The sequence below is a fragment of the Eleginops maclovinus genome, chromosome 6 (genome assembly GCF_036324505.1).
Source record: "Eleginops maclovinus isolate JMC-PN-2008 ecotype Puerto Natales chromosome 6, JC_Emac_rtc_rv5, whole genome shotgun sequence".
In the NCBI taxonomy this organism is placed as follows: Eukaryota; Metazoa; Chordata; class Actinopteri; order Perciformes; family Eleginopidae; genus Eleginops; species Eleginops maclovinus.
The window spans coordinates 14,696,065-14,720,484 of NC_086354.1; the positions used below are offsets into that span (position 1 = coordinate 14,696,065).

Below are 24,420 nucleotides of genomic sequence, written 5' to 3' on the forward strand. Positions count from 1 at the left end.
TAAATGTAGTCCATTTACCACTTCCATTATTATGCATTTCTGCTTCTTTTATTTGCTGCTTAAATACAACAACTTGCTTATTCTATTTAAACATTTAGGGAACTTGTTTCTAAAATAATTTTATTGCACAAATTCAATATTAAATTGAACTCAAAAGAAACCAATAAAAAAACATGTCAATTACATTTTTAAAATGCGGGTTTCTACCGATCCTGTTTTTAGTAACTCAAAAAAAAACAAATGTTTTTTGATTATTGTTTATCTCGCTATGACGATAAATAAAATGATATATTGTGCAGCGCTTGAAACACACAATAAGATAAGATATACCTTTTATTAATCCCCGTGGGGAAATTCAGGAGTTTAAGCAGCAACAGATAGAGAAAGAAAAACACTACAGATTCACGCAGGATAGAAAATAAAAATGATATACAGGTAGGCCTAAGTCACGGTTTTAAAACCAACTGTCAGAACAAAAAAATAATTAAGAATTAAGTGGGCATATGTACATATCTACATTCATAGTACAGAACCATGAAGGTAGTTTAAAAATCTCATTTCTTTAGACAATGATCCTAGGAAAATTGTAATGAAATGGGTGTGAAACTTAAAAACAACAACAACAAAAACAGTCCTGCATGAACAACAGCCAGCTGACTTTTCTGTCCCGTCTGTATGTTCCAACTAGAAGTGTGGCATGGAGGAAACAAACGCCCCACAGAGACCGAGTAATGATGCCCCTAACCTTGTCTTGCGCATGGCTGGAACACCCAGGTCTCCCCAGTCTGGCCCTGTATCATTATCTCAGGCTTTTCACAGATAAGTGCTTGGTTTGGACGGGATGCGGTGTAGAATTTGGCAGCCCACAGAGAACTAGGTTTCTTTACATTTTAAGACTGTGTACTTGTCGGATTTATTTTTTTAGAGCTGATGTCATGTGGTGCTTGTAATGTGTGATTTGGTGATGTCAGCAGAGGCTTTTAAACACACAGGCCGTGCAGTGTGTGGTTTCATAGTATTTGTTAAAATGAACAAGGTAGAATTTCCTGTAATATTCGCTGTGTACCCAGCCTCTAGATAACAATATTTGTGGTGTGTAAACAGCTGTGCAGGGACAGTTTTTCCCCTCAAATGTCTGAAGTTGGCGGTTAGTATTGGTTTTTCTGGCACGTTAAGGGATAATTTGTGTGTTTTTTAAGTGGGGTTGTATGAGGTACTTATCCCTAGTAAGTGTATTATCTACAGTGTCTGGCCGTCGCCGCACCCACAGTTTGGAGAAATGGACACGAGTAGAGAAGCTAAGGAATAAACTGCCGTGGACAGGGCTGTCCACAACTAAATGTTTCCACCTTTTAACGGCACAACAAAAAAATCCATATCCGTTCAGGTGGGCACTACATTAAGACTATTTTCTCCTCTTTGACTTGGCAAGAGACAGCCCTTCCAGACAGGGAACTGAAGCTATTATACCCATCTATATTCTTGCCAAACCCGCCTGACTTCATTTAACAAAAATGTAGACTTTGACCATACGGCTGTGGTGTGGTACATCCTGGCACATAACAACAGCTCTGTTGATCTTTGGAAAATCAGACTCAAACGATGGCTATGTGATCGGTATTGGGAGAAATAAACAAACATCAGCCTTGGATAGTGTTGTTCTGGTGCCATTAGGTGTTTATTCTTTATTTGGGGATGTTTTAAGAGGATAAGGCTCAACAGGTTCCAGAAAAAGACCAACAGCTTGTCAGTCTTTCTACTGTCCAGCTGCTGTCTGCTTGCTCTCCGCTACAATTACATTCATGCTCAAGAAGTCCTTAAAAAAGATGCATGAATATAGTTACACTTTCACTTCTAAAAAGGATCTGTAGTTACTTTTAAATACCTCAGCAATATTGTAGTTAGAGGCTAGTAGAGGCCACTCAAACAGGAGTAAGCAGTGCAATTGGGGCGAGTGGAAAACAACACAGATTTATGGCACACAGGAATAAGCCACTTTATATCTGTTTGTTTTCAACACAAGCACTGTTTGAAGGATTAATACATTGTTGGTTTTGCTGTTTTGGGACTAACTGGAATCTGGGCGTCTGAGTGTTCCCACTCTGAGACGGGGGCCTGGTCACCGCTTGAATCCAAAAGATATCCAGCAGAAGAACAAATGCCTGTGGAAAACCTTTTCCCAGCTGCCTCACCCAGTGCAAATATAGGCTAAGTCTGGCATTCTGGTGATTCATAAATGGGTGAGAGGCATTCACTTGTGGGCAGGAGGGAATCGGTGTGTGTTTTGATGTGGGTTTTTCTCTTTCATGTGCTTTCTCTTTGTAAGCCCTTTCTCAAAAGTAATCTCATAATTTTCTCCTCTTTTGTATGTTAATTTCCTTTTGACCTCCTGTCCCGGTTATTTGAAAGCATTTTGAATCTTGTCCATCAGGTTTATAACAGAGTCTAACTTTGTTCTCTGTCCTTTTATAAGGTCAGATGAAAAGGGAAACCATGAAGGAAATGTGGGTCTGGAATTTATTGACCTGGAATGTCACAACAGTATTAACTATGCAAGTGGCAATGAGAACAATGCTTGGCATGTGCCTGTCAGGAGGCCCACACCCCCTTCTGTCTTCCACATTTAAAGATCAGAGAGTTGGAAATCGCCCTGTGCTCTGGCTGCTAAATCAGATCCAGTCGACCGGGATGGGCCTGTCCTGGAGACCAGAGGGGAGTAATGCAGGCATTTTAAACAGTCGATCTATTGTCATATCAGCACAAGCACTTCTCCGGGTACATTGATTTAAATGTTTTCTAGGACTCGTACAGACACAGACTTCAACATGAACGTGCTGGTGTCACAGAACAGCCGCAGCTTAGTTATGCACAGTAAAACCTGTTCTGCTAGCTATGAAAATACATGGGTGTCAGCTGCACCTGCAGCCAGCCACTGTAGTGCTCTGACTCTGTACAGTGTGCATGTTGGAACTCTTTGTGTGTTGCACAGCTCAGGGTGCTTCTTAAAATGCACTTTGATCCAAGCAGTTTATGCCGCTGCCTCTTTCAGAAGCATATGGTTCAAAAGCAGAAAGACATGTGGTTGCTGAGAAACAATAAAACCCAGCGCAGAAAGCACATTAAAACGTGCTTTAACTTGGCTCACAGCTCCGGGCACACACTTTATTTCTAATGAACCAGTGAGTGTGAGGCTGGGTGTTTATCTTGGGACATTTCTCAGAGCAGTTGAAGGGGGTGATTGTGGTTGTACGTTGGTTTGAACAAACTGTTGCTCATGATTCTTTTTTTTTTAGATGTGGTCTGGCTCATTCTCTGATCTGCAACAGCTAAATCAAGCTTTCCAGATGTATTCATTTATTTTATAACATTTAACAAACGGGTCAGATAAGTATATTTGTTTAGTTTGCAACTGCATTAATCACCATGAGACAGTTAGTCTTGTAAATCATTTAAGCTATGTTACCCTGTGGTCGATTTTATTTTCTGACATTTTACTCAACAATTCTGGCCAGGCAGAGATATCGTAAATGCAAGCTCATCAAATTCCTCTCATTGTAGGGGGGACAGTCTGTGCTTCATGGGGGAGGGGGAGGGTTTGTTTGAGACAGGGTGAGGGGAAATTACTCTTCAAGTGTGGAAATACAAGACTGTTAGAGCAGAGGTGTTCATGGGAGTTGTACTGGAACAGGGAATATGATATGGGGAGACCTGAGTGAGGGGGGGTGTTGCTGCACACACGATTTCACAAAGGCGTGAGGCTATAAATAGTCAGTAAACACAGGGGTGGGTGTCCAAAGCCCTGAAGCCTGACATGCTCTACTCTCCAGCTGTGAAAATTGGAGCCCATGTCTCTGCTGTAAACACCGTCAGCCGATACCCATTCAAAATGCATCTCTAAACCATGTCCAACTTCAAATGGATAAAACTTGGTATATATTTAGCTCAACACAAATGGTTATTTGTTGATATGTGTATGGGGAATGACTCTGTACCCAAAGGAACATTTGGATTTGAGCACAGAACTATTGCATTATGTACACTTTCATTGCTTCATAGCTCTCCTTATCAGTGTAAAATTGAAGGTTGGACTACATTTAAATGACTTCCTCCACCTTTCTCTTTTTGTAGAATGAATCTTCAGAGTGGAGGAACTCGGCTGATTCTCCTGCAGCGCAATACTCAACAGAAGATGAGGCGTTCTCATGGCCGAGACCTAAAACCGTGTGTCTGCGGCGCACCTCCCATGGATTTGGCTTCACCCTGCGGCATTTCATCGTGTACCCACCGGAGTCGACGGTGCAAGGCTTTCCGGTAAACTTCAGTGTTCGTTATTGACCTCGTCTGTACCTTTCCTATGTTTCGTTCACCTGAGTATTGTTTGCGTAGCACTTAAGATTACACTGAGTCAACTGGAAGCCTGGAACTTTGATTCTCTGACCGTGAAGTCACCTGAGTGTTTCTGTGTTTTTACAGGAGGAAGACCACGGCCGCAGAGGTAAGCAGAGCACTCGACTGTTCCACTTCATGCATTCCCTCCAGCTCTGCTGAGTCAGAGCAGTGCCTCTAACTTCTAATGACTCTTAATCCATCCACCCTGGCTCTTTTTGCTTCCTTGTGCGATTAGAACAATGTAGCTGTGTGTGTCACTGACCTTTGTGAAAGCATGAATGGTTTGGTCAGCACCACCTGTTTCTGTCCTGCACTGACCCACCTCTTCATATTGTGTTGTTCTTGCTGCTTTTCTCCCCCCATAAAAAGGCTTTCAGAAAGAGATGGCCTCACTTTTGGTTGGTGTTCGTTCCTCTTTCCCTTGTTATTCTAATAAAGCTCTATTTTCTCTCCTCATAAAGGACAAGTCTCACACCAACACCCTGACATCAGTTAAGCTGTAGCTTTGTTTAAATAAACATTACATCATTTACATCCTGTGTGCGACATACACATTTTTACAAAAACACAAAGGTCAGATGTTATTTTAATCAAATACGTACAATTTTACTTGATTCTTATTTTATACAAAGAGAATTAATCACAAATCTTTTGCTTCAGCAGAAGACAGATCTCATTAGTTTCCCTTTCCTTCCAGAGAAAGTACGACAGCGAGAGGTTGTGATTAACATGTCTGTGATGTTACATTTTGATCAGTTTCATATCTAACGCAATCACAATTTGACCTTTTTTAGATTTTTTTATCAAACAATGCTTTATATCATTTAAAATCCTGCATGATTAACAAGAAGGCGATTTTAAAGTTGTGTGAGGTTTTGCTTGAAAGAAGGAAAAGATGTATTTTATTCCAATTTAACAAACATTTAGATTGTTGTTACAGATATTGTGTTTGAATAACGGTTACTTTGTGTCCCATCCAAGTGGCTTGTTTGTGGACTTAGCTCAGAGTTTAGTCTGTTCCTATTTGTTGACTTTGAGCAGATTGCTATCACTGGAATTTATCCATTTGAACTTCAGTAATTCTATTACACATATGTAATCTCAGAGGAGGAAATGTACAGAAGAGCACCACTGTAATTCATCTTGAACATGTTGAGAAAGTGTTGTATGAACAAATAATCCCTCTGTTTTCGGTACACATGGCTAAACCTCGCATACTCACAAATGTGTCTCGACTGTCCTTTTAGTTTTGAGACATTTTCACACAAAATTGATTAAATAAAAGCATTAGAAATGTTATATGGTGACCTTTAAAGGTCAAGGCATTCATAATTGATAGCTCAGACAACACTTCAGTGAGTAAAGTTCAGATATTTATGTCCCCTGATCGTTCATTACTCTTTTAATTCAGAAACATGTTATAACACGGTATCACCCAGCTGTACATGTGGGTTGATAACTGTTCGGTGCAACTGATAATGTCTGCAGTTGTGTTGTAGGACATGGAGTTCCCCGCCCGTTAGAAAGCACAGAACACACGGAACACATCTACTAGCCAACCCATGTCTGAGTCTGTTCACAGTCCTGTGCTAATGATAATCATAGCTTTCATTCAATTAAAATCCTGAATGGACTGTATGTGATGTATGTACACAGTGAATTGTGGAGCTGCACACAGATATCAAATCAAAGTTTATGTCCAGCAAGGCACGATAGCTTTTTATCTCAATAGAGACTGCTGGAAATAGCCCTCCAATTATGCTTCAAGCCGCCCATAACCACATGGTTAAATGGTATTGTGGTGTCTCCGTTCCAAATTTGAACTGTTTTTGTGACCCACTGTGAGGTTTTTTCAACAAAAGGGATATTCTGGAAACAACACACATGGATGCTCATTGTCCAAATTTAAACTTCATGTAACCACACAGGAAAGCCAGATTCGTCAAAGCAGTCATGGTTTCTATCTTACCCAAAAACTAAAAAAGCTGTGAAAGGAACTTTTAGTCTTGCGCTTTGTTGCATCCGACCCGTTAAGCCAGAGAATATTAAATAGTCCTGGGGGTTGCATAATGCTGAACAAAGGGGATGTCAGGCGAAAAGCCAGAATTGGGGAAAAAAGGACAACCTGGGACGATTCAACTCCAGACTTTGCTTGCCTGGTCGCAGTTGCATAGAATAGCAATAGGCAGAACTACGGGTGTAAATATGTGGGTATTTGTGTACTAATTTCTTGACCTACTCCAGTCTGCTGATTTTTTTTTTAAGGCTTTTATAAGATTATAGAATTGGAGCTCAAGAGAGTGCTTTATTGAAACAAATACCATGATCATGAGGGACAATTACATAGTACATCAATGTTGACTGATATACCTTTTTTTAAATCCTGTATCTTGTGATATGATGGGTCAGTAGGTCGAAGAGTCAATAAAACACAATCTAAACTATTTCCAGATGGCACTTTGGGAGTGTTTTAAATCCACAGCAGGGTGTCAAAAAACAATAACTTTAAGGTATTTGTTAAAAGTTGCAAAATCAACGTTCATGCCCAAAACCTCTTCTATCTGTATTCATACCCACTTTGTTTGGGGTTGTTAATGTGCAAAACATTCCTATAATGTAACATTTTAAACCTTTAGTGTGTGCAAACACTTTTGTATCCACCAAACAACTTTGAAGAGCTCAACCTGTATTTACCTAACTACAGTGTAAAGTTTAGAATCCAAACCATCGGGGCAACATGTAGACTTGACTTTGACCATTGCTTTGCTGAACAGATAAATGCCGTCATTGTGTTGATCGCCCTTTTGACACAACTGATCATTCAGCTGAAGTGTTTTTTTTAATCTGAAGCAATATGTGCCAAAACATTGATTTATGAATAAACCATTGCCTCAGATTTATGAGAGTGGCCCTGTTTTCGCTCCACACACTGGTCCTCAGCACCATCAATTCTCTTATTGTATTGGAGTCTCCTGCTCCTCAAGACAAAGCTCCTCTGTCACAACTCTGGGGTCAAGTTTGGGTGCACTTGTGATCTAATGTTCTCTTGTCAATGCTCCACTCTTTCACATCGAGGGAGGCCGTGTTTTACCTCAATCACAGCCGTTATTGAACCTGTCTTTTGCTGTAAGCCCGCACTACACAGGCAACTTTCAATTTAGAAACGGCAAGATCTTTTTATGGATACTTTTTTGTGTGCTTGCTGTTTAAAGTCCAACCTTTAGTCTGCAATCATTCTGTATTTTAAAAAAAAAATAGTCTATCAATTTACAACACGTTTGCCATCTCCTGGCACTTGAGGTAAATTATGTTTTCACCAAGGCAAACTGACTAAAATAGTGGAAATGAAACCTGGCAATGTTTTAATGCATCTAAATTAGGTTATAAAAAGTCTCTCCAGTTCATTTCTGGTAATGTTTTCTACAAAAAAGGGTTAGGAGCCGACACTAGTTAGGTGGTGAGTTTATGTTGATATTTGGGGTTTTGTGGTGCTTCAGGCTTAGACCAGCCTTGTCAATGATAGATAGATAGCATTTGTTTTTAATGAATTAGAGTACATTTAAAAAACACTCCGATGTATATTTACCATTTATTAATTGAAAGTAGAAGAATAAAAAAATATACGAATACATATACTTGGTTCTCCTTATATCCTCTCATGTTCTTCCAGATAGCAAAGCAGTGAGTAGCTTTGTGTATGTGAATATGGCTCTGAATGGCTTTATGAAGAGCGCCATTGTGCAGATATTGATGCATTTCTTAAGTAATCCACCAGAGGGAGCATGTCTTGCTGCTGTGAGGGACTGCTGTTGAAGAATTACATAATGTAAGTCCCCAGGATGTGTTTCTGCATGAGTAATCTCGTGTGGAGAGTAAAAGACTAGGCCCAAGTGTGTGTGAGGTCTTTAAGGGTTTACAGTTTACTGCTGATTATTATTGATTGATTACTGAGTAATATTAAGTAGACTGCTTGCTCCTGTCCCCTTTTAAGCTTTTACATGACATGGACACAATTAATGTTCTTTAAAAAATCCAGGAGTTGACAGTTTTCACTCTCAACTCTCAATATGAATGATCCCGCCAGGATGTTTTAACAACTTTTAATTCATTTTTAGAAACTATCACGACCGTTTTCAAGCTGGGCTTCCCATCCACTTTAGTTTGTGAGCCATAGTGCGCTGACTCACCAGAATGTTAACTACTGTTGAAGGATTTTAGCTCTTCGGCTGTGCCCAGAGCTATTTCTCCGTTTATAAGGAAAGAGTGGGAGTTGTGCAGCTGAGCACACTGTCACTCTACCTTCTCTCACCCCCTCTTTCTTCCTTTTCTTTGCTTGGTTTTCTTCCCGGCAGCCATGCAGCTGCTAGGAGACAGGATCAGCATGAGCAAACAGGTTTCCTTGTTGCTTTCATCCATCTCCCTGAAACCACACCATTTCACCACTTTGGAGATTTATTTTTCTATGATCTAATTACTGATCATGCATTTTCAGAAACCCTTCTCTCTTCTTACCTACATGTCATGTAACCACTTCTTGTGCTCTACTTTTGTTCCTCTCTCTGGCACTCATTTGTTTTTAGTTTGTTGTTTTTCACATTTAAAGTTCAGCCTTCAATACGGTGCTTCTTTCACCCACATTGCGATTGTTATTTGGGGATTTCTTTGTTCATTGTATTAATGTTATAGATTTTTTAACTACATATTAAATATAACAATGAGCTGCATGGGAAATCATCCTCTTGTCAACATTTTGTTTACTTTACTACTTATATGATTGTATGAGATGTATCATTACCTTTTTTCTTGTCATCAGGGAGACAACGGAATAGGTTAGAACCAATGGACACCATTTTCGTGAAGCAAGTCAAAGAAGGTGGCCCCGCACACGGAGCTGGGCTCTGCACGGGTACGTTTTAATGACCGAAAGATAAAGTCTCCTTCATGAAACAAAACCTTCTAAACTTTGATTGGGAGCCCAGGTGATCCAAAGTAATCTGTTTCATGCCCTGCTGTAAAGCAAAACAGGCCATGGAGTTGTAGGAAAGCACCTTTGTGTGTGCTTCTCAATTCTGTAAAAACCCCAGTAATGTATGTTCTAGTGGACACAGGGGCTCCTTAGAATATTAACTGCAGACTTCAACATCAGGCGACGGATTCTTTTCCAGTTTTAAGACAAACAGCTCCTTGTCATTATTACCCCTCTCTGTTACTAACGGCATTATTGCTGCTGTTTGTTTTTTTTTTACACATACTAGGCGATCGATTAGTGAAGGTGAATGGAGCAAGCATCATTGGGAAGGCCTATTGTGAGGTCATATCCTTGATCCAAGACAGGTGAGTTTTTAAAATAAATGAGTAAGAATGGTTCTGCTGAGTCTGTGCATTTTCTGATTTAAATCTCTTTGTGTTCCCCAACAGTGGTGACTTTCTTGAACTTTGTGTGATGCCAAAAGACGAGGATATACTTCAACTGGTAAGTTTCCCGAACATATTTACGAAATGGGGTACGCTTTTTTCTTTACACAAAAAATAAAAATATGGGTTGTATTTCATTTTTTTAAACAGAAATGACTCGCTGTTTGTCCAGTCCCACAATCATTTCTGTTATTCTGGATCTCTGTGGGCGACTGTTGCTATGAGGTAGTTGGCAAGATGTGTCCTTGCGCAAGATACTTAACCCCATGTTGCTCCCGATGGCAGGGCTGACGGTGTGTGAATGAGTGAATGTTAGCTTACTCGAGCAAATGGCAATGCTCTGTATGAAGGAGATCTGAATGAGGACTTGTAGAATGTACAGCGCTTTGAGGGCTCGTAAAGACTGGATGAAGTGCTACCTAAATGCAGTACATTAACCAGCTCAACTAGCTGCTCTAGTTTTAAAGAGTTCCTTTTGGGACACGAGTCATGCGATGCAGACAGCCTGCGTATCCCATAAGTTTTCTATCTAGGCCTCCTAATCAGGCCAGAGCAGCATATCTGTGAAACAGCTCCTGAATGTACCACTGAAATGGCCTCATTTTACTTTTGCAAAAGGCACATAAGTAAGAATATATTTAGCAAAAAAATCAATCGTCTTCAAACAGAATAGACATACAGTACATGAAACAGCTGAGTTGTAAAAAAGTTGTTGTGCTTATTACTCTGTATGCATCCGTACATCTTCAACATACTTCAGCGTCACATGAGGCATAGTGACAGCCTCAGTGTTGGCAAGAAAATTTGTCGAATTTCTTTGGTCTTTTACTTACATAAGTGTAATTTTGGATGATGTGAGTCCGGTTAATGTAGACATCAACCATTCTGTAGGACCTGCTTCACCATACCTCATTTATTAGAAACCTGACTATGAAATAAAGTGCAACACACATTATGTTTGTCTTTTAACTTCTGTGTAATCATCAGCTGATCTATACTGACATGCTCTTTCGATGATGAATGCTTCCTTTCCCAGAAGCAGTTTACTAATACAGTTGCTGTTTGTAACACATCAGAGTAGCTACGTGTCAATGACTCAACACAACAGAAATAGCTTCAGGTGTGAACATAAAATGCAGAAATAAAATTGCTAAACTAAAGACTATTGAACATCTTTATCCCTTATCAGAAGAGAGAAAACATAGTAAAAGAAAAACTGTAGCAGAAAATTACTGTATTATTAATGTATTATTATATGTTGTTTAGATTTATTTAGTGGTTGGGACTTCTTGCACACAAGCAGCATATTTTCATAAAGAGATTCTTATGTTGCGTTTTCACTTGAATGTCTTTTAAGTCTTTTAGTCAAAAATGGATTAGCAAGCTGGAGCACTGTTTAGATTTGTTTTAATAAAAAAAGATAATGTAGGTAGATATAAATATTGTATCAAATGAATTGTCCTACTACGAGAGGCAATAATAATCATAGATGTGTGGCTTTTATAATGCATCTATAATCCCATTAGGGTTCACATCATCTTCATTTGACTAAAACAGTTTGACCATTTGGTTTTCAAAACAGTTTGGATGCCCATCAAACATTTGCAGTGCAGAGATGAGCCCTCATACCTTTGGGCACTTCAGATCATTAACCATTTATGCTGGCTGCAAGCTGCTGTTAGCAGCAGCTATGCATTCTGCACATTCAGTATTGTGGAAATGCACTCGTCTGTACCATATCTATAGCAAATACCTAAAGTGCTTTGTCAGTATGCTCAGGAATCCTCTCCCAGGGGCTCAATTGTGATTTGACAGCCTCTTTATGAATGATCTAATAAAAGAGCCTCGCTGTTGCTCTACCTGAAATCTTCCCTTGTGAATACTTTTATGTCCACATTGAATCCACATTATTAAATTGATGGGTAAAGGTCAATTAATCATTTAGAAGAATGCCATCTGGTATTGCAGTATCAATGTAAATTGAAACAGCCAGTCCTATCTCTCTTTAACCTCCACAAAATGTATCTGAATATTTGTGTGGTCAATGCTTTCTTTTAGTTACCTTTATCTTGAGTGTAAATGAAATATTGTCGACATCCACAAACCCTCCTAATGCATTTATTATCAGTTCATTTTCTTTCTTCTGACAAATTGACGGTTACTCCACCCCTTCCCTGTGAGTTCCTCCTTCTCTTGCTATTTTTTCCTCTGTACCCATTCACGCAGACCACTGTTTCATACACGTGTGTTGTTAAAACACTGGCCACATTATTACACCATAAATGGCCAGCAGCCACACAAAATAATATTAATGTGGGCAGGCAAACCGATGACGGCTGTCCATAAGAACAAGAGGATTATGAGAGATGCTAGCAGGATGACGTTTCACTGGAGGAGGCAGCACACTCTTACTGCTTGGACACAGGCAGCAGTTGCTTAGCAAAGAGAGGGAGAGAGGGTACATTCAAGGAGCGAAAAAAGGGAGGGAACTGGATGCCGGTAAAGCAGAGAAAATACGGAGCAGGGAAGAAAAAATGGGAACAGCATGAATGATGAGCTATAGCTGTAGATGAAATCAGCTGACTGCCCTGTGTTTAGAACAGGTTGATGCTAAGGGGAAAGGAGGAAGTATGAAGCAGTGGGAGCGGGGGCTGTAGCATCAAAGCTGAATGTATAATCAGCAGCTGCTGCTTCTGTCATGTGAGCAATAGCAGAGGGAGGGAGGGAGAGAGAGACTGGAGGCACCTTGTTCAGTTAGCGTAATATTCTGGCTGAAGATGGATAGAACCATGGAGACCTAACAGCAGCATGAGAGGCAAGCTTCTGCTGCTGCCACTTCATCCAGGACAGACTGGCACACACAGGTTGTAACGTGGCAACCTCGGTTACATCTCTGCTTCTTCATCCGTCTGTACTACTGCTGCAGCTCCAGTGTATTTTTAGCATGTCAAGCCCAGTCATTGCTGTGGCTGTTTTCTCTTGAATAATGTGTGTTCTTTTGCTCTGCTGGCATCTTTTTCTCTCCCTTGATATCTTGACACTGTCGTTTTAACATGCTGTAACGGCAGCCTTTTTCTCTGGAAACTACTAATCTGGTAAGCAAACAGCACACTGGGTACCCAATTGCCATTTACATGTTGTGCTTGATGCCTCATTTTGTAAATATGTCATGCATGTCAGCATCGTCATTACACAATGTCGTTTTCAGGTTTTTTTTCATTATTTCTGTTATGTTGCCGTGCTTGGTCAGCTGTGTGTTGGTGATTCAGATGTGTAGAAATGGCTGATGCACTGTGCCTGCAGTACCTGTTAGAATGGGAACTCGAGTTGGCACCAAGCTGGCATTTTAGTGAAACCTCGCCCGTTCTTCATCATCCATGCCAGATGTTATTAGTGTGATATAAAGGCCACTGACCTCTGAACTTTGTTGCTTACTAAGGAGGAACGGCGGAACAGAGCATGGCACTGATTGCTGTGGTACACACACAGCTTTATGTAAGATTGTAATATGACACCAGGCAGCAAGAGCAAAGTCCTCCTACCTTAACACGTCTTTTCCTTATTGTATGCGCAGTATGTTACAAGTAGCAGACAAATGTATTGAGGCTAACAAGCCCATAGAACAGTTTAATTGTGTTTTTTTTAAAAATGTTTTTTAGTAGTAGTAGTAGTATCTGCAGTAAAATAGTGAAGGCTTCCATTCCTTGAAGGATAATCAGGCTGGCTAAATATAGCACGTATTCTATGAGGGAGGGCGACCTCCTGTCTGTCTGAGCATAAAGTCCGTCGTCTAAGGTGGGGAAAAATGGAGACACCTGTTATCATGTATGGCAGTCTTTTATTTACATTTTTACATTATCATTGCTGTTCAAATATGTGGAGTGTTAGCTATTTGATTGACTTATCAAACATGTATTGATTGTTACTCAATCTTTGCTGTAAATGTCAGTACAGGCTTAATATTGAGCTCGGTACCTATAAATACCAATCTACATTTATCTTGTGTTTTCAGCGATAGCAGGTTTTCATTTCTTCCACTAGTAGATGTTTCTTCTCATTCATATTGAAAATAACAGTTGATTGGTAGCACAAATACAGAAAAATCGTATCTGCTTGAACCATCATTGGTCAACAGTGAACATTACCATGAGAGCTCTAAATAAGGAGCAGATGAAGACCACTGACACCCCTGAACTGCTAACGCCTCCGCTCACTCTTACTGCAACATGCACTGCCCACACACATGCATCCAGTCTCATTTGTGATATTACGCTTGACTTCTCTGTAAGCATCTAGTAGTACAGCGTTGAATATTACACACACTTGCAAATGCAGCTTGTAATGTATCTATTGTAACACTGCTTTGTCGCTCTGTCCCTAGGCCTACTCCCAGGATGCCTACATCCGTGGCCGCAGCAGCTACAGTGGAAATGCCTGTCACATTCCTGACCCCCCCCCAGTATGCTACCCCAGAGTAGACTGTAAGCCTACGGGCATGGCCCAGGCAACAGACTCAGCAGGGCAGGTCTGCCGAGGGCCAACAGCAGCCACGGACCATGGGTACCGCAAGGAGATCACCGTGCCCCCATCTCCTCCTCCTCAATCATACCCAAAAAGCCAGATGGCAGTCTGCATGCGCAACGACAGCGTGAGAACTGTGGTGGTTCCTCCTGAAGCGGCCCAAATGGGGCGCATGGGTCCAGTACATAGGATAGATTATATGGACCCTGTCTTTGTCAGGGGTAGGCCTGGGTCATTGGCCCAGTATTCTCACCCTCGAAAGGCTGATGTCTATTCCAGTGGTCCAGGAATGATTCAATATGGAGGTCATGTACCTCACTACCCAGGCAACAATCAAAACATTGATTGGCGCACATACCAAACGTACAGGGAGTACATTGACAACAAAGGAATCCATTCCCACGGTAGTCGGACTATCCAGGAGAGGCTCGACAATTTGCGAGCATCCGGTCAGGCCACCTTTGGACCTACTCATCACATTCCCCGGGGGGACTGGGGCCCTAAAGAGATACGGCGGAGGAGTACCTCCCATGAACGCCAATATCAAGGACCTCCACCCCATTTTCAGGTGGCCCCACGCAGTGCTTCCCAGGACCGCATGAGCAGTGCAGAAAGAATGGGCAATACCAGGAACTGGCCCCCTCGAAGTGTTTCCCAGGATGGCCTTATGCACAAAGCCCGGGCACGCTCGACAGACTATGTTGACCCTGCAGAGCTGGCTCGGCCCAATGAGAGGAGAGCAGGGTATGGAAGGGCAGACCAAGGTACGAGGCCAAGCAGACAGTCTATCCCCAGACAAGCCATGCTCTACAGGCCTTCTGCAGGATACAGCGGTGGCATGAGGGGGCCACCTAAACCCTCTCTTTACTCTAAAGGACCAGATTCTCTTCAGACCCGATCCTCACCCTTGCTCTCAGACAGACACTCTCATTTTGGAAAGAGCACAAGTGCTGAACATTCTTTTGTTGACCAAAGAGTTGCAGTCAAAGGAAATCATTGCGCCCACCCAACCCAACATGGCCTGAGTAGGATCGGGGCTGATATGATGCAGGCAGTTGAGGCAGGCAGGGACGTAGCATTAGCCGGACAAAGGTCTTCTTCATGTTCCACACCAAAACAGATGCGTCAGAGACCTAGCATCCTTAAGCCACCCCACCCGGACACCCAGAGTCAGGTCAATGGGCGAAGCCCCACAGAGACTGGTGTCGTCCTTAGGGAGAAAACCCCCGGCTGGAAAGAACCCCAGCCCTCTGCGGCACCCCTCCTACATCCTGGCAGTAAACGACGATGGACCAGACTCCACAGCAGATGTGGTGGCATGCTGGCTTCCCAATGATGCACGCCGAGAGATGCGCATGCGCCGCCTCGAGGAACAGTGTCACACCTCCTGCTCCAGCAACCTGGATGAGTCCCTGGACTCCATTCCATTCATCGGTAAGAGAACAATCATTTGAAAGCCTTGCCGCCCAATGTTGTCATGGCAACAGCAGCAATCCATAGTAACTTGAGGCAGACTGGCAGTGCTGATACTGTAGCTAGTTTAAAGAGCTTCCGCCATAGATGCTAGGCTAATAAAAACCAGTTGAAAGGGATGGATGAAATACTGACTCAGGAGACTGTGGACGGCTATAGTTTCATGGTTAATCTGATAGAGTGTCTTTTAGTGTGTGTCTATACAGTGGTGGACAGATGATGCATATAAATTCATCTCTGTGGGAAGATGTTATTATTAATCAGCTTTTGTGGCATTCAGAGAGGTTTTGTGGGAGCAGCTTAACGGACCGGAATGAAGGATGATTTAAGCCTTTTGGAAAATATTGAATTTCTCCTCTTAATATATTGTTTTCTTAGATGGTCTTTCTCTTCAGGATGGATTACATTATGGTCCAGTGTTTCCATAATGGATTTTTCTGCTGATTAAATAGATGTCATCACCAGAAGTGAACTGATGATGTTCTACCTCATACCCTTTTCAGAGGTTATCAAAGGATTTACTTTAATATGCTTTGTATCAGGTTTTGGTAGTAGTACCAGACATTTCCAAATGTAGTTTGAATTTTGCAGCCAAGGTTTTTCAGTGAATGATTCTGTTTAGGGAATCTGGCGTAATCAGTTCAGCCGTCAGAAAAAGAAAAAAGAATTCATAGGAACCCTCAGCATGTTTATATTTGTGCCTTGATGAAAATATAGCTACAGTTACGATGCCGCTGGCAAGTGAATATATGGAGGGCCTTTTTTGAAATCTTCTATCAGGTTGAAAATGTTGAAGAAAATATGTGTGTGGATACTTGTTTTCTCCGTTTGACTTCCTCCATCTGTCTTTTCTTATGTAATATGTATTGTGTATATGTGGCTCTCTGTCTATCCATCTGTCAGTCTTCCATTTAATCAAAGGTAATCATTGCTTCATTTGTCTGAGATCTTCGTGTTACTTCTGCATCGTTAGACTGTTTCTTAACAGAACCTAAAGGTAAAAAAGAAACTTTAGAAAGATTTGACTTTGTATTTGACCCACTATAAAAGACCTTAGTAAGCACAGTGTTGGTGGATTCCAACTGAAAGTACACCCAAGTCATATCCACCTACATTTTGAAAGAACACAATGGAAACATTTTGTTCTGTGCAGGTGCACTGTATGGAGGAACTAGGGCACAGGCAGCGACAGCACTGCAAGGTGTTAGTTTGACCCCAGGGAAAAGTTCTGCGTTACAGTTTGGTCTTTTGAAGCTGTTCAGGGAAAGAAATATTACATATGTTGCAAAATAAGTTTTTACTGACAAATAGTTCCTTTGGACGCACGCACGCACGCACATGCACGCATGCACGCACACACACACATCTGCCTTTGACTTTAGTGGAGAGCGTTACCATCACCCATTCCAAGGACAAATGACTCGCAGGTTATCACACATATTTATTGGCTCCAGCTCTGATTGGCTCTTGACAGAAACATATCATTAAAATCTACTTTGTCTATTATTATTTATTAAATTAAAGCCACCAGACTCTATTGACAAAGACAGAAATGCACTTCATTATTGTTAGAAAGCTAACATCAACTGAAAAAACCCCTCATCATAACATCACACATGATTACACTTCCTAAACTTCCAACAGTCACAGACTCTGGTTTAAGAGTTTGAGAGACTGAAGTCCGTGAAGTTGAATGTGACACACTTTAAATCCTGAATGTCATACTATCCTGGCAGTGCGAAAAGGGTCTATTCCCATTTTATTTTCCCTCAAGAAAACCTGCATATGCACACTCATTTTGGTTTGAACACGAGTATTATTTTCGTCCATGCCATTTATTTAGATAAGGATGGGCGGGGGGAATTCCTTCAGTACGTAGATATCAATGAGGTCCCCTAGACTTTAAGGCTTCGCAACAGTGTCTGGCTGTTCCTTCAGCGGTCCATGTAATGTTGGTAGGCCAGGTGCAGGTACAGACAAAGCAGGCAGTGACAGTGATGATGCCGCAACACCACCGGGACTGGTGCCCCCGCCCAGGATAACACTGCCCTGATTGTGTTAGCGTCTGGGCCTCCATCAATGCCCTGTTTCAAAGCCCTCTGGTCTAGGCCTTACACGTGTGTGGCTATCGTTCCAATAGCCCAATCCATCATAGGCAGGTCATATATATATTATCTGCTTTGGACGACAATGGCTGGAGTGATGGAAGCTAGGTTGATCCTCTAATTGTCAATTTTAATAGTTTTTTAGCCATGCAGCCTCATTTTGGATATACTTTTTGACACCTTTAATTATCCTAGTGTGAGAGTTTTTTTTTAGCAAAACACGCTCCCTGATGTTACTGATGAAACAGTTTTTGCCCAGACCAGAACCCCTCAGGTTTTGCTATAGCAGGCTGCTTAGTGTATGGGCTTTTTGCCTCTGCAAAAGCTAACTGCATGCATTTGAGTTAAGGTCCTTAAGGTTTGTTGTATAGTCTTTAATGTCTGGGAGGTAAAGTGGAAATAGAATGGATTGGTCACCCTATCTTTCATAGAGAGAATATAAACATGAAAGACTTGTAAGTAACTTAATGATGTTCATTAATGATGGGCAGATCTTTATAAAGATCGCCTATCAGGCCTTGTTTGGAAGATGGTGACATCCTGTTTTCCTTGCCCGTTTCAGAGTTGGGAACACACTGGAACTAGGACAGTTGCTTTTAAATTTAGCTCCCAAAACCTCTCCGCTGCAGAGAGCAGCTTTGTACTCTGAGCTGTTACAGACTGGAAGTGCCAGGAGTGGGCAGTACTCAAGTGTTAAGAACTTTCTATTCCCTCAAGAAACTTGTCAGAAGATGATCCATTCTGATTCTCAGCTTTGGTGTGGCTCGTTATCGACTGGAGTCACAGGAACACAGTTTTACATTTTTCCCAGAGCCCACAGATGGTGTTTAGCCAAGTTTTCTTCTATAAATGGATGTTAGAGATACATATTCAGAGCAGTAATATGGGCAGTTGCATGTGCCACAAAATGTAAATCTAATCTTCGTGCTTACACTGAATATGTTTTATTATTATTGTAGATGAGCCAATCAGCCCCAGTGTGGACCAGGCGGCCGCTCCCATTCCCCCCTCCGCTGTGATATCTGTTGCACAATCCATAACTACAGGCCCCTCCACTCCAGGCTCACCATGCCCTCCTATTCGCCGACAGCTGTCACATGACCAAGGTAACCAGATTGGGTTTGTTAAAGGAGGGATATGTCAATCAAGACTTTGCTTTACAGCATGCCTTGATGGAAAATGAAATGACTGATATTTAAGATTCTATTTTTTCAATTAAATCTTAGTGAATACAATCTTTGGCCTTTAAAGTTTATACAACTGAAATTAGGATAGAAACATTTTCTCATTAACTGTAAGCAATAACAATTACATTTGCTCTTTACATGTAACCAGTTGCTTCCCAATACTGTTTTAAATGAGTGTTGACATATTTTTGACTGCATAGAGTCCCTGAGAAGTGCTTTACTGGAGTCTGACACAGCCAGTAAAACAGAGCGGTCCAAATCCTACGATGAGGGTCTGGATACCTACGAGGACGAGGGCAGAAGGTGTGTGCACACTAGGATCAGAACCATTGCTTGAATATATTCTCATTTTATTGGATCTGTCGAAACTTGTGTCTTACATGAAATCTGAATGTCTCTGTGACTTTTTTAGGAGGTCTTCCAGTAAGAATATGCCAAGTTTTAGGGGCCTGCGGAAGGTAACAAACTATTTGATTTCTCACTGCATGCAATATTTTATGTCATTATACATTAGATTTTTCTTTCTTTGGAATCATTTTTTGAATTTTCATTGAAATGCACCTGAAATGTCCAGCTTGCAATCCTTTTACGAAGTTTGGATTGAAAGAGAACAGAAAAAAAGGACTAAGGGAGTAAATATTTTGAACGCCTCAAATACTGATTGACATTTTAACAAAGGTATATTTTACTGTAAAAATGTCTCAAAATATGGACCTGGTTGCTAAATACATAAGCCCCCCCCCCCCCCATGTTTTATGTCACACTGAACTGTCTGCTAATACTGAATGTAAAACGTGTCATTAATCCACTCTTCCAGGCTCTGGACGGTAATAAATCTTCTGTAGATTCTGGATCTCGGAGGGATTCGTCCGCCGATATCTTTGCTGATTCCACAAGAGAGGGGTTCCTCAATTTAAGGCAATTAAATACAGATAAAAATAAGGTATGCCTTTACACACCTGCCTTCATTTAACAGCAATATATTACTAATGTCTTGTTTTGTAACGTGTAAGTATTTCTCTCTTGTCTCTGTGTCTCTGCAGCGTGTCGGTGGAGGAATGAAATCATGGAAGCCGATGTATGGTGTTTTGAAAGGTCACATCCTTACCCTCTACAAGGACAGGAAGGATGCGCAGTCTCATGCGTCGACGCCATCCGACGAGGAACCACTGCGAATCAGCATCAAGGCCTGTCTGATTGACATCTCCTACAGTGACACACGACGCAAGAATGTGCTGCGGCTCACCACCTCGGACTGCGAGTATCTGTTCCAGGCAGAGGGGAGAGACGACATGCTGCACTGGATTAGAGTCATTCAAGAAAACAGTAACCCCGATGAAGAGGTGCGTTCTAGCAAGACTCAAGTTGTGTAGAGAAAAAAAGGTCAATACCACATGATGATCTCTCACCTCCAGCTATAGTGGAAGTCTTGAGAAATTATAAACCCTAAAGGACGAGAACTTGCTCCTTTCAGAAAGTAACACTTACTTTATTTCAGTTGCAAGAAAAAAACAAGGAACACTATACTGTAGTTTTTGTAGAAATTCCAGGGGCACCCATCAGGTTGCAATAAAGTGTAATCAGAAACGTGTTTGACGGTAAGGATGAATAAAAACACAGGTAGTTTTTCTTGGGGTGTGAGGGGAAACATTTCTGACTGCGCCAAGCACTGAAAACTGCAGGAAATAATCCATTTGAATATCTGAGAAGGATGTCTTATTGCACATGATTAGGTAGGCTTAAAAGCAGGGTGAGTCACATATTGAAATACTTGTTGTAGTAACTACTACACTCTTATTGGTATTGCAGTTTTCCCCCCTATGATCACAAAATGAAAGCTGTTGGATTAACAAGGAATATCAACAACAACAACAATAGTAATAATAACAATTGTTTACTGATATTAAAACTAAATGAACCTGTATTTAATTTAGAGTAAACTGCTTTACAAGTCTACTTTATATGACTACTGTCCCTAATGTTTCTCTGCTGTCTTTCCAGAATGCTGCTGTAACGAGTCAAGACCTGATCAGTCGAAAGATCAAAGAATACAACATGATGAGGTGTGCAGGACTCCACATCGCCCCCTAGCGCTCAACTATAGTTCTCCAGCACATATCTACCCATTTTAATGGTGTGCCTAACCTATTGTAATATGTCTGTATTTTCTTTGTTGCTATTTCTCTGTATCAGTACGCCCAGCAACAGATCTGAACCTTCTCCAAAATCCTCCCGCCAGTCCCTGAGTATCAAACAAGCCTTCCTGGGAGGTAAAGAAGGCAAGAGCCACAGCCCTCATTCGCCTCGTACAGGAGAGGATCGCAGGGCGCTGAGAGGTAAACACACCAGCTCTGTTTAGCTTAGAGGGCAATACTAATGACAGGTGGCTAATTTATTTATTTATGTGCATATATTTTTGTTTACTGTCAGATGACTCCAGTCCACCACGGGACAGAGCTGCTTGGAAAATCGGCATTGCAGGAATCATGAGGAAACCTTTTGAAAAAAAGACTCCAGCAGGGGTCACGTTTGGGGTGCGGCTGGATGACTGTCCAGCTGCACTGTCTAACCGGGTGAGCCTCGTTCTCTCGCCCCATACATTGGAATAGAAAATGCTCCTGCAGTTTAGCATTCAGGTGTCGTTTATAGCATCTTGCTTTCATGCACAATGTCACAAAGACTATGTTAGACAATTTGTATGACGTCCAGGGACACGACCTCCATCATTTCTGCAGACGTCAATATTGAACGTCGTGTTTACTTTCTTTTCAGTTTACATAAGAATGCCAACATGATGCCAGAATAAACAAGGGTTTCCCCTAGTATTAATAGACATTGTTTAGACTATAAGTGTTTGTGTCAACAGAGCCAGAGAGTGCAGGTTTTATTTGTTTTGGTTTTTCAGTTTTTTATTTTATTAATTTGTTATTTATTCAGGATATTTTTTTACTGGAATGGAAAATCTTAAGAATGATTATGCTGTAATATAATCATAAAATCAGGCATGAAATGTTTAAAAATAACAATAATCCTATTTAGTCATCTCGATTATTTCTAGGACAATACATTATACATTAGTATACAAAACTAATCTACATGACAGGCTTAAATAAGATATTGATTTCTATATCAAGCTGTCAGCCGAGGCGTTTACTAATTCTTGCTAGGGTAGCTTCATTTGGAGACACTAATGTGAATTACACGTAAGTGCATGCAAACACATCTGTGCTTTTCCCACCAGTTTGTAGGTTCTTGTTCAAATTTCAGATTCCAAATAATAATAATAAAATGATTTGTCGTATCTATTGTCTTCCTGTTGTGCAGTTTGTTCCTCTGATCGTGGAGGTGTGCTGTAACGTGGTGGAGGAGAGAGGTCTGGAGTACACAGGAATCTACAGAGTGCCTGGGAACAACGCTTCCATCTCCAGCATGCAGGAGGAGCTCAACAGCAAAGGCATGACTGACATTGACATCCAGGAAGACGTGAGTGACTGACAGTCGGGTTGCACAGTGCAGTGCTCCACCTCACTGACAACATCCATTAGCAGTGACAGATCTGTACTGTACACTTTGACTTAACCCTCTCTCCATCTTTCACGTCTCTGCAGAAATGGCGGGACCTCAATGTCATCAGTAGTTTACTTAAATCCTTTTTCCGGAAACTTCCAGAACCTATGTTTACAAATGGTAGGATTCTGTAAATACACAGACCAAGAAAAGACAAAAATTCAAATATTGGTAGGTATTCTGTCTCTTTGCTTAAAGTTAAGGGTTTCCTCTTATTTTCACAGAAAAGTATGGTGATTTTATTGAAGCCAACAGAACAGAAGACTCAGTGGAGAGATTAAAGGAGCTCAAGAGGCTGGTGAGTGAACAATTTAAAATGAGAAGCATTCATTTGAATAGCATTACATTAGGTACTTCACTTAATATGCATACCAGTAATCCCAAAACTCCTTCCCTTTTTAATTCTTGCAGACACAAGAATTACCTGATCATCACTATGAAACTCTGAAATTCCTTTGTGCTCACCTCAGGAAGGTTTCTGACAACTGTGAAAAGAACAAGGTACGGCAGCTAACAGGATGTGTCAGTGTTAATGTCATGAGGTAACATCCTCCAATCCTTCGTAAATCCAGCGTCCTTCAGAGGATTCTTTCATTAAACCTGACTGGCCCTGGATCCTTTTTATTCCGCTCTGTAGGAGCCTGTAATTATAAAGTAGTGACAATAAAAGCACTTTAACTTTGATGTGTCCTTTCCTCATCTGTTCAGATGGAGCCTCGTAACTTGGCGATAGTGTTTGGTCCTACGCTGGTCAGAACGTCTGAGGACAACATGACCAACATGGTCAATCACATGCCGGACCAGTGCAAGATAGTTGAGAACCTCATCCAGCAGTACGACTGGTTCTTCACTGACGACGGTGACAAGGACCCTGTGGTGTGTCTCCTTCTTCTCCTTTTGTTGTTTATTTACATGGATACAAATCGACTGTCATATCTAAACCTACTATCTCTGTTCATGTCATGGATGCATGCAATAATACATGTATGGTATGAAGATGTCATGATTATTGATTTATTTTACAAGAAAAACACATTTGCATTTTCCCTTTCACATATAAATGAACGAAGCACAGCTTTCACTGCCATTTGCTTAATTCCTGCTAATGTACACATTTTTAAATTAAAATGAGACAGGTGTTAAACCACAGTTCTTTGCCAAGAAGCAAAACAAATAAATACCATTTTACCAAAACCTTTGCAAAACATCTTGATCGCCCCCTAGTGGCTGGTGTAAGTTTAGCACTTGTTTTGAGATGCAGCAGAGTTTTTAAACATCACGGTATCGCAGATAATGTTCATTTAATTGTGGCCCAACATTGAGATTGAAATGAATATTTGATTTGTTGCAGCCCTAAATTGGTGTTTCAAGTTGAATTAATCAATATTTTTGTATTAGCAACTGCTCAAATGACTATGTTGGTGGAGAACAGAACCAAGCTAATCCAATTAATTAACCTTTTCAGTCAGACAATCAATGCGGCGTTAGATGCAATGAAGCGTGTGCATGCAATAGTGTGTTTTTATTCAATCACTCATCCTCTCTGCTTTCTCTTCTTCTCCGATTCACACCTGGTTCTCGGTCTGCAGACCACAGCTGAGCAGGAGAGCACGGTGCAGTCTCAGCCTGTGCCCAACATTGACCACCTGCTCTGCAACATCGGCCGCACGTCAGCGTCGCCGGGCGAAGTCTCAGGTAAGTCTCTGAGGGTTATCTCGCAGCATATTTCACCACAGCAAAAATATTCTAATAACAGTAATAAA

General features: G+C 41.2%; 1 protein-coding gene across 1 annotated transcript in view; it reads left to right on the plus strand.

Moving 5' to 3' along the window:
• arhgap21b (Rho GTPase activating protein 21b) overlaps positions 1–24,420 on the plus strand; it is a 35,588-nt gene that overhangs the window by 5,299 nt on the left and 5,869 nt on the right. The window contains 21 exon segments of the mRNA XM_063885457.1: positions 4,129–4,311; positions 4,474–4,495; positions 9,203–9,295; positions 9,645–9,723; positions 9,808–9,862; positions 14,186–15,547; positions 15,549–15,759; positions 18,863–19,009; positions 19,291–19,393; positions 19,503–19,548; positions 19,908–20,033; positions 20,134–20,433; positions 21,092–21,153; positions 21,284–21,426; positions 21,521–21,663; positions 22,415–22,573; positions 22,699–22,777; positions 22,882–22,955; positions 23,069–23,158; positions 23,366–23,533; positions 24,247–24,352. Of these exon segments, the coding sequence (XP_063741527.1) occupies positions 4,129–4,311; positions 4,474–4,495; positions 9,203–9,295; positions 9,645–9,723; positions 9,808–9,862; positions 14,186–15,547; positions 15,549–15,759; positions 18,863–19,009; positions 19,291–19,393; positions 19,503–19,548; positions 19,908–20,033; positions 20,134–20,433; positions 21,092–21,153; positions 21,284–21,426; positions 21,521–21,663; positions 22,415–22,573; positions 22,699–22,777; positions 22,882–22,955; positions 23,069–23,158; positions 23,366–23,533; positions 24,247–24,352 (3,751 nt within the window).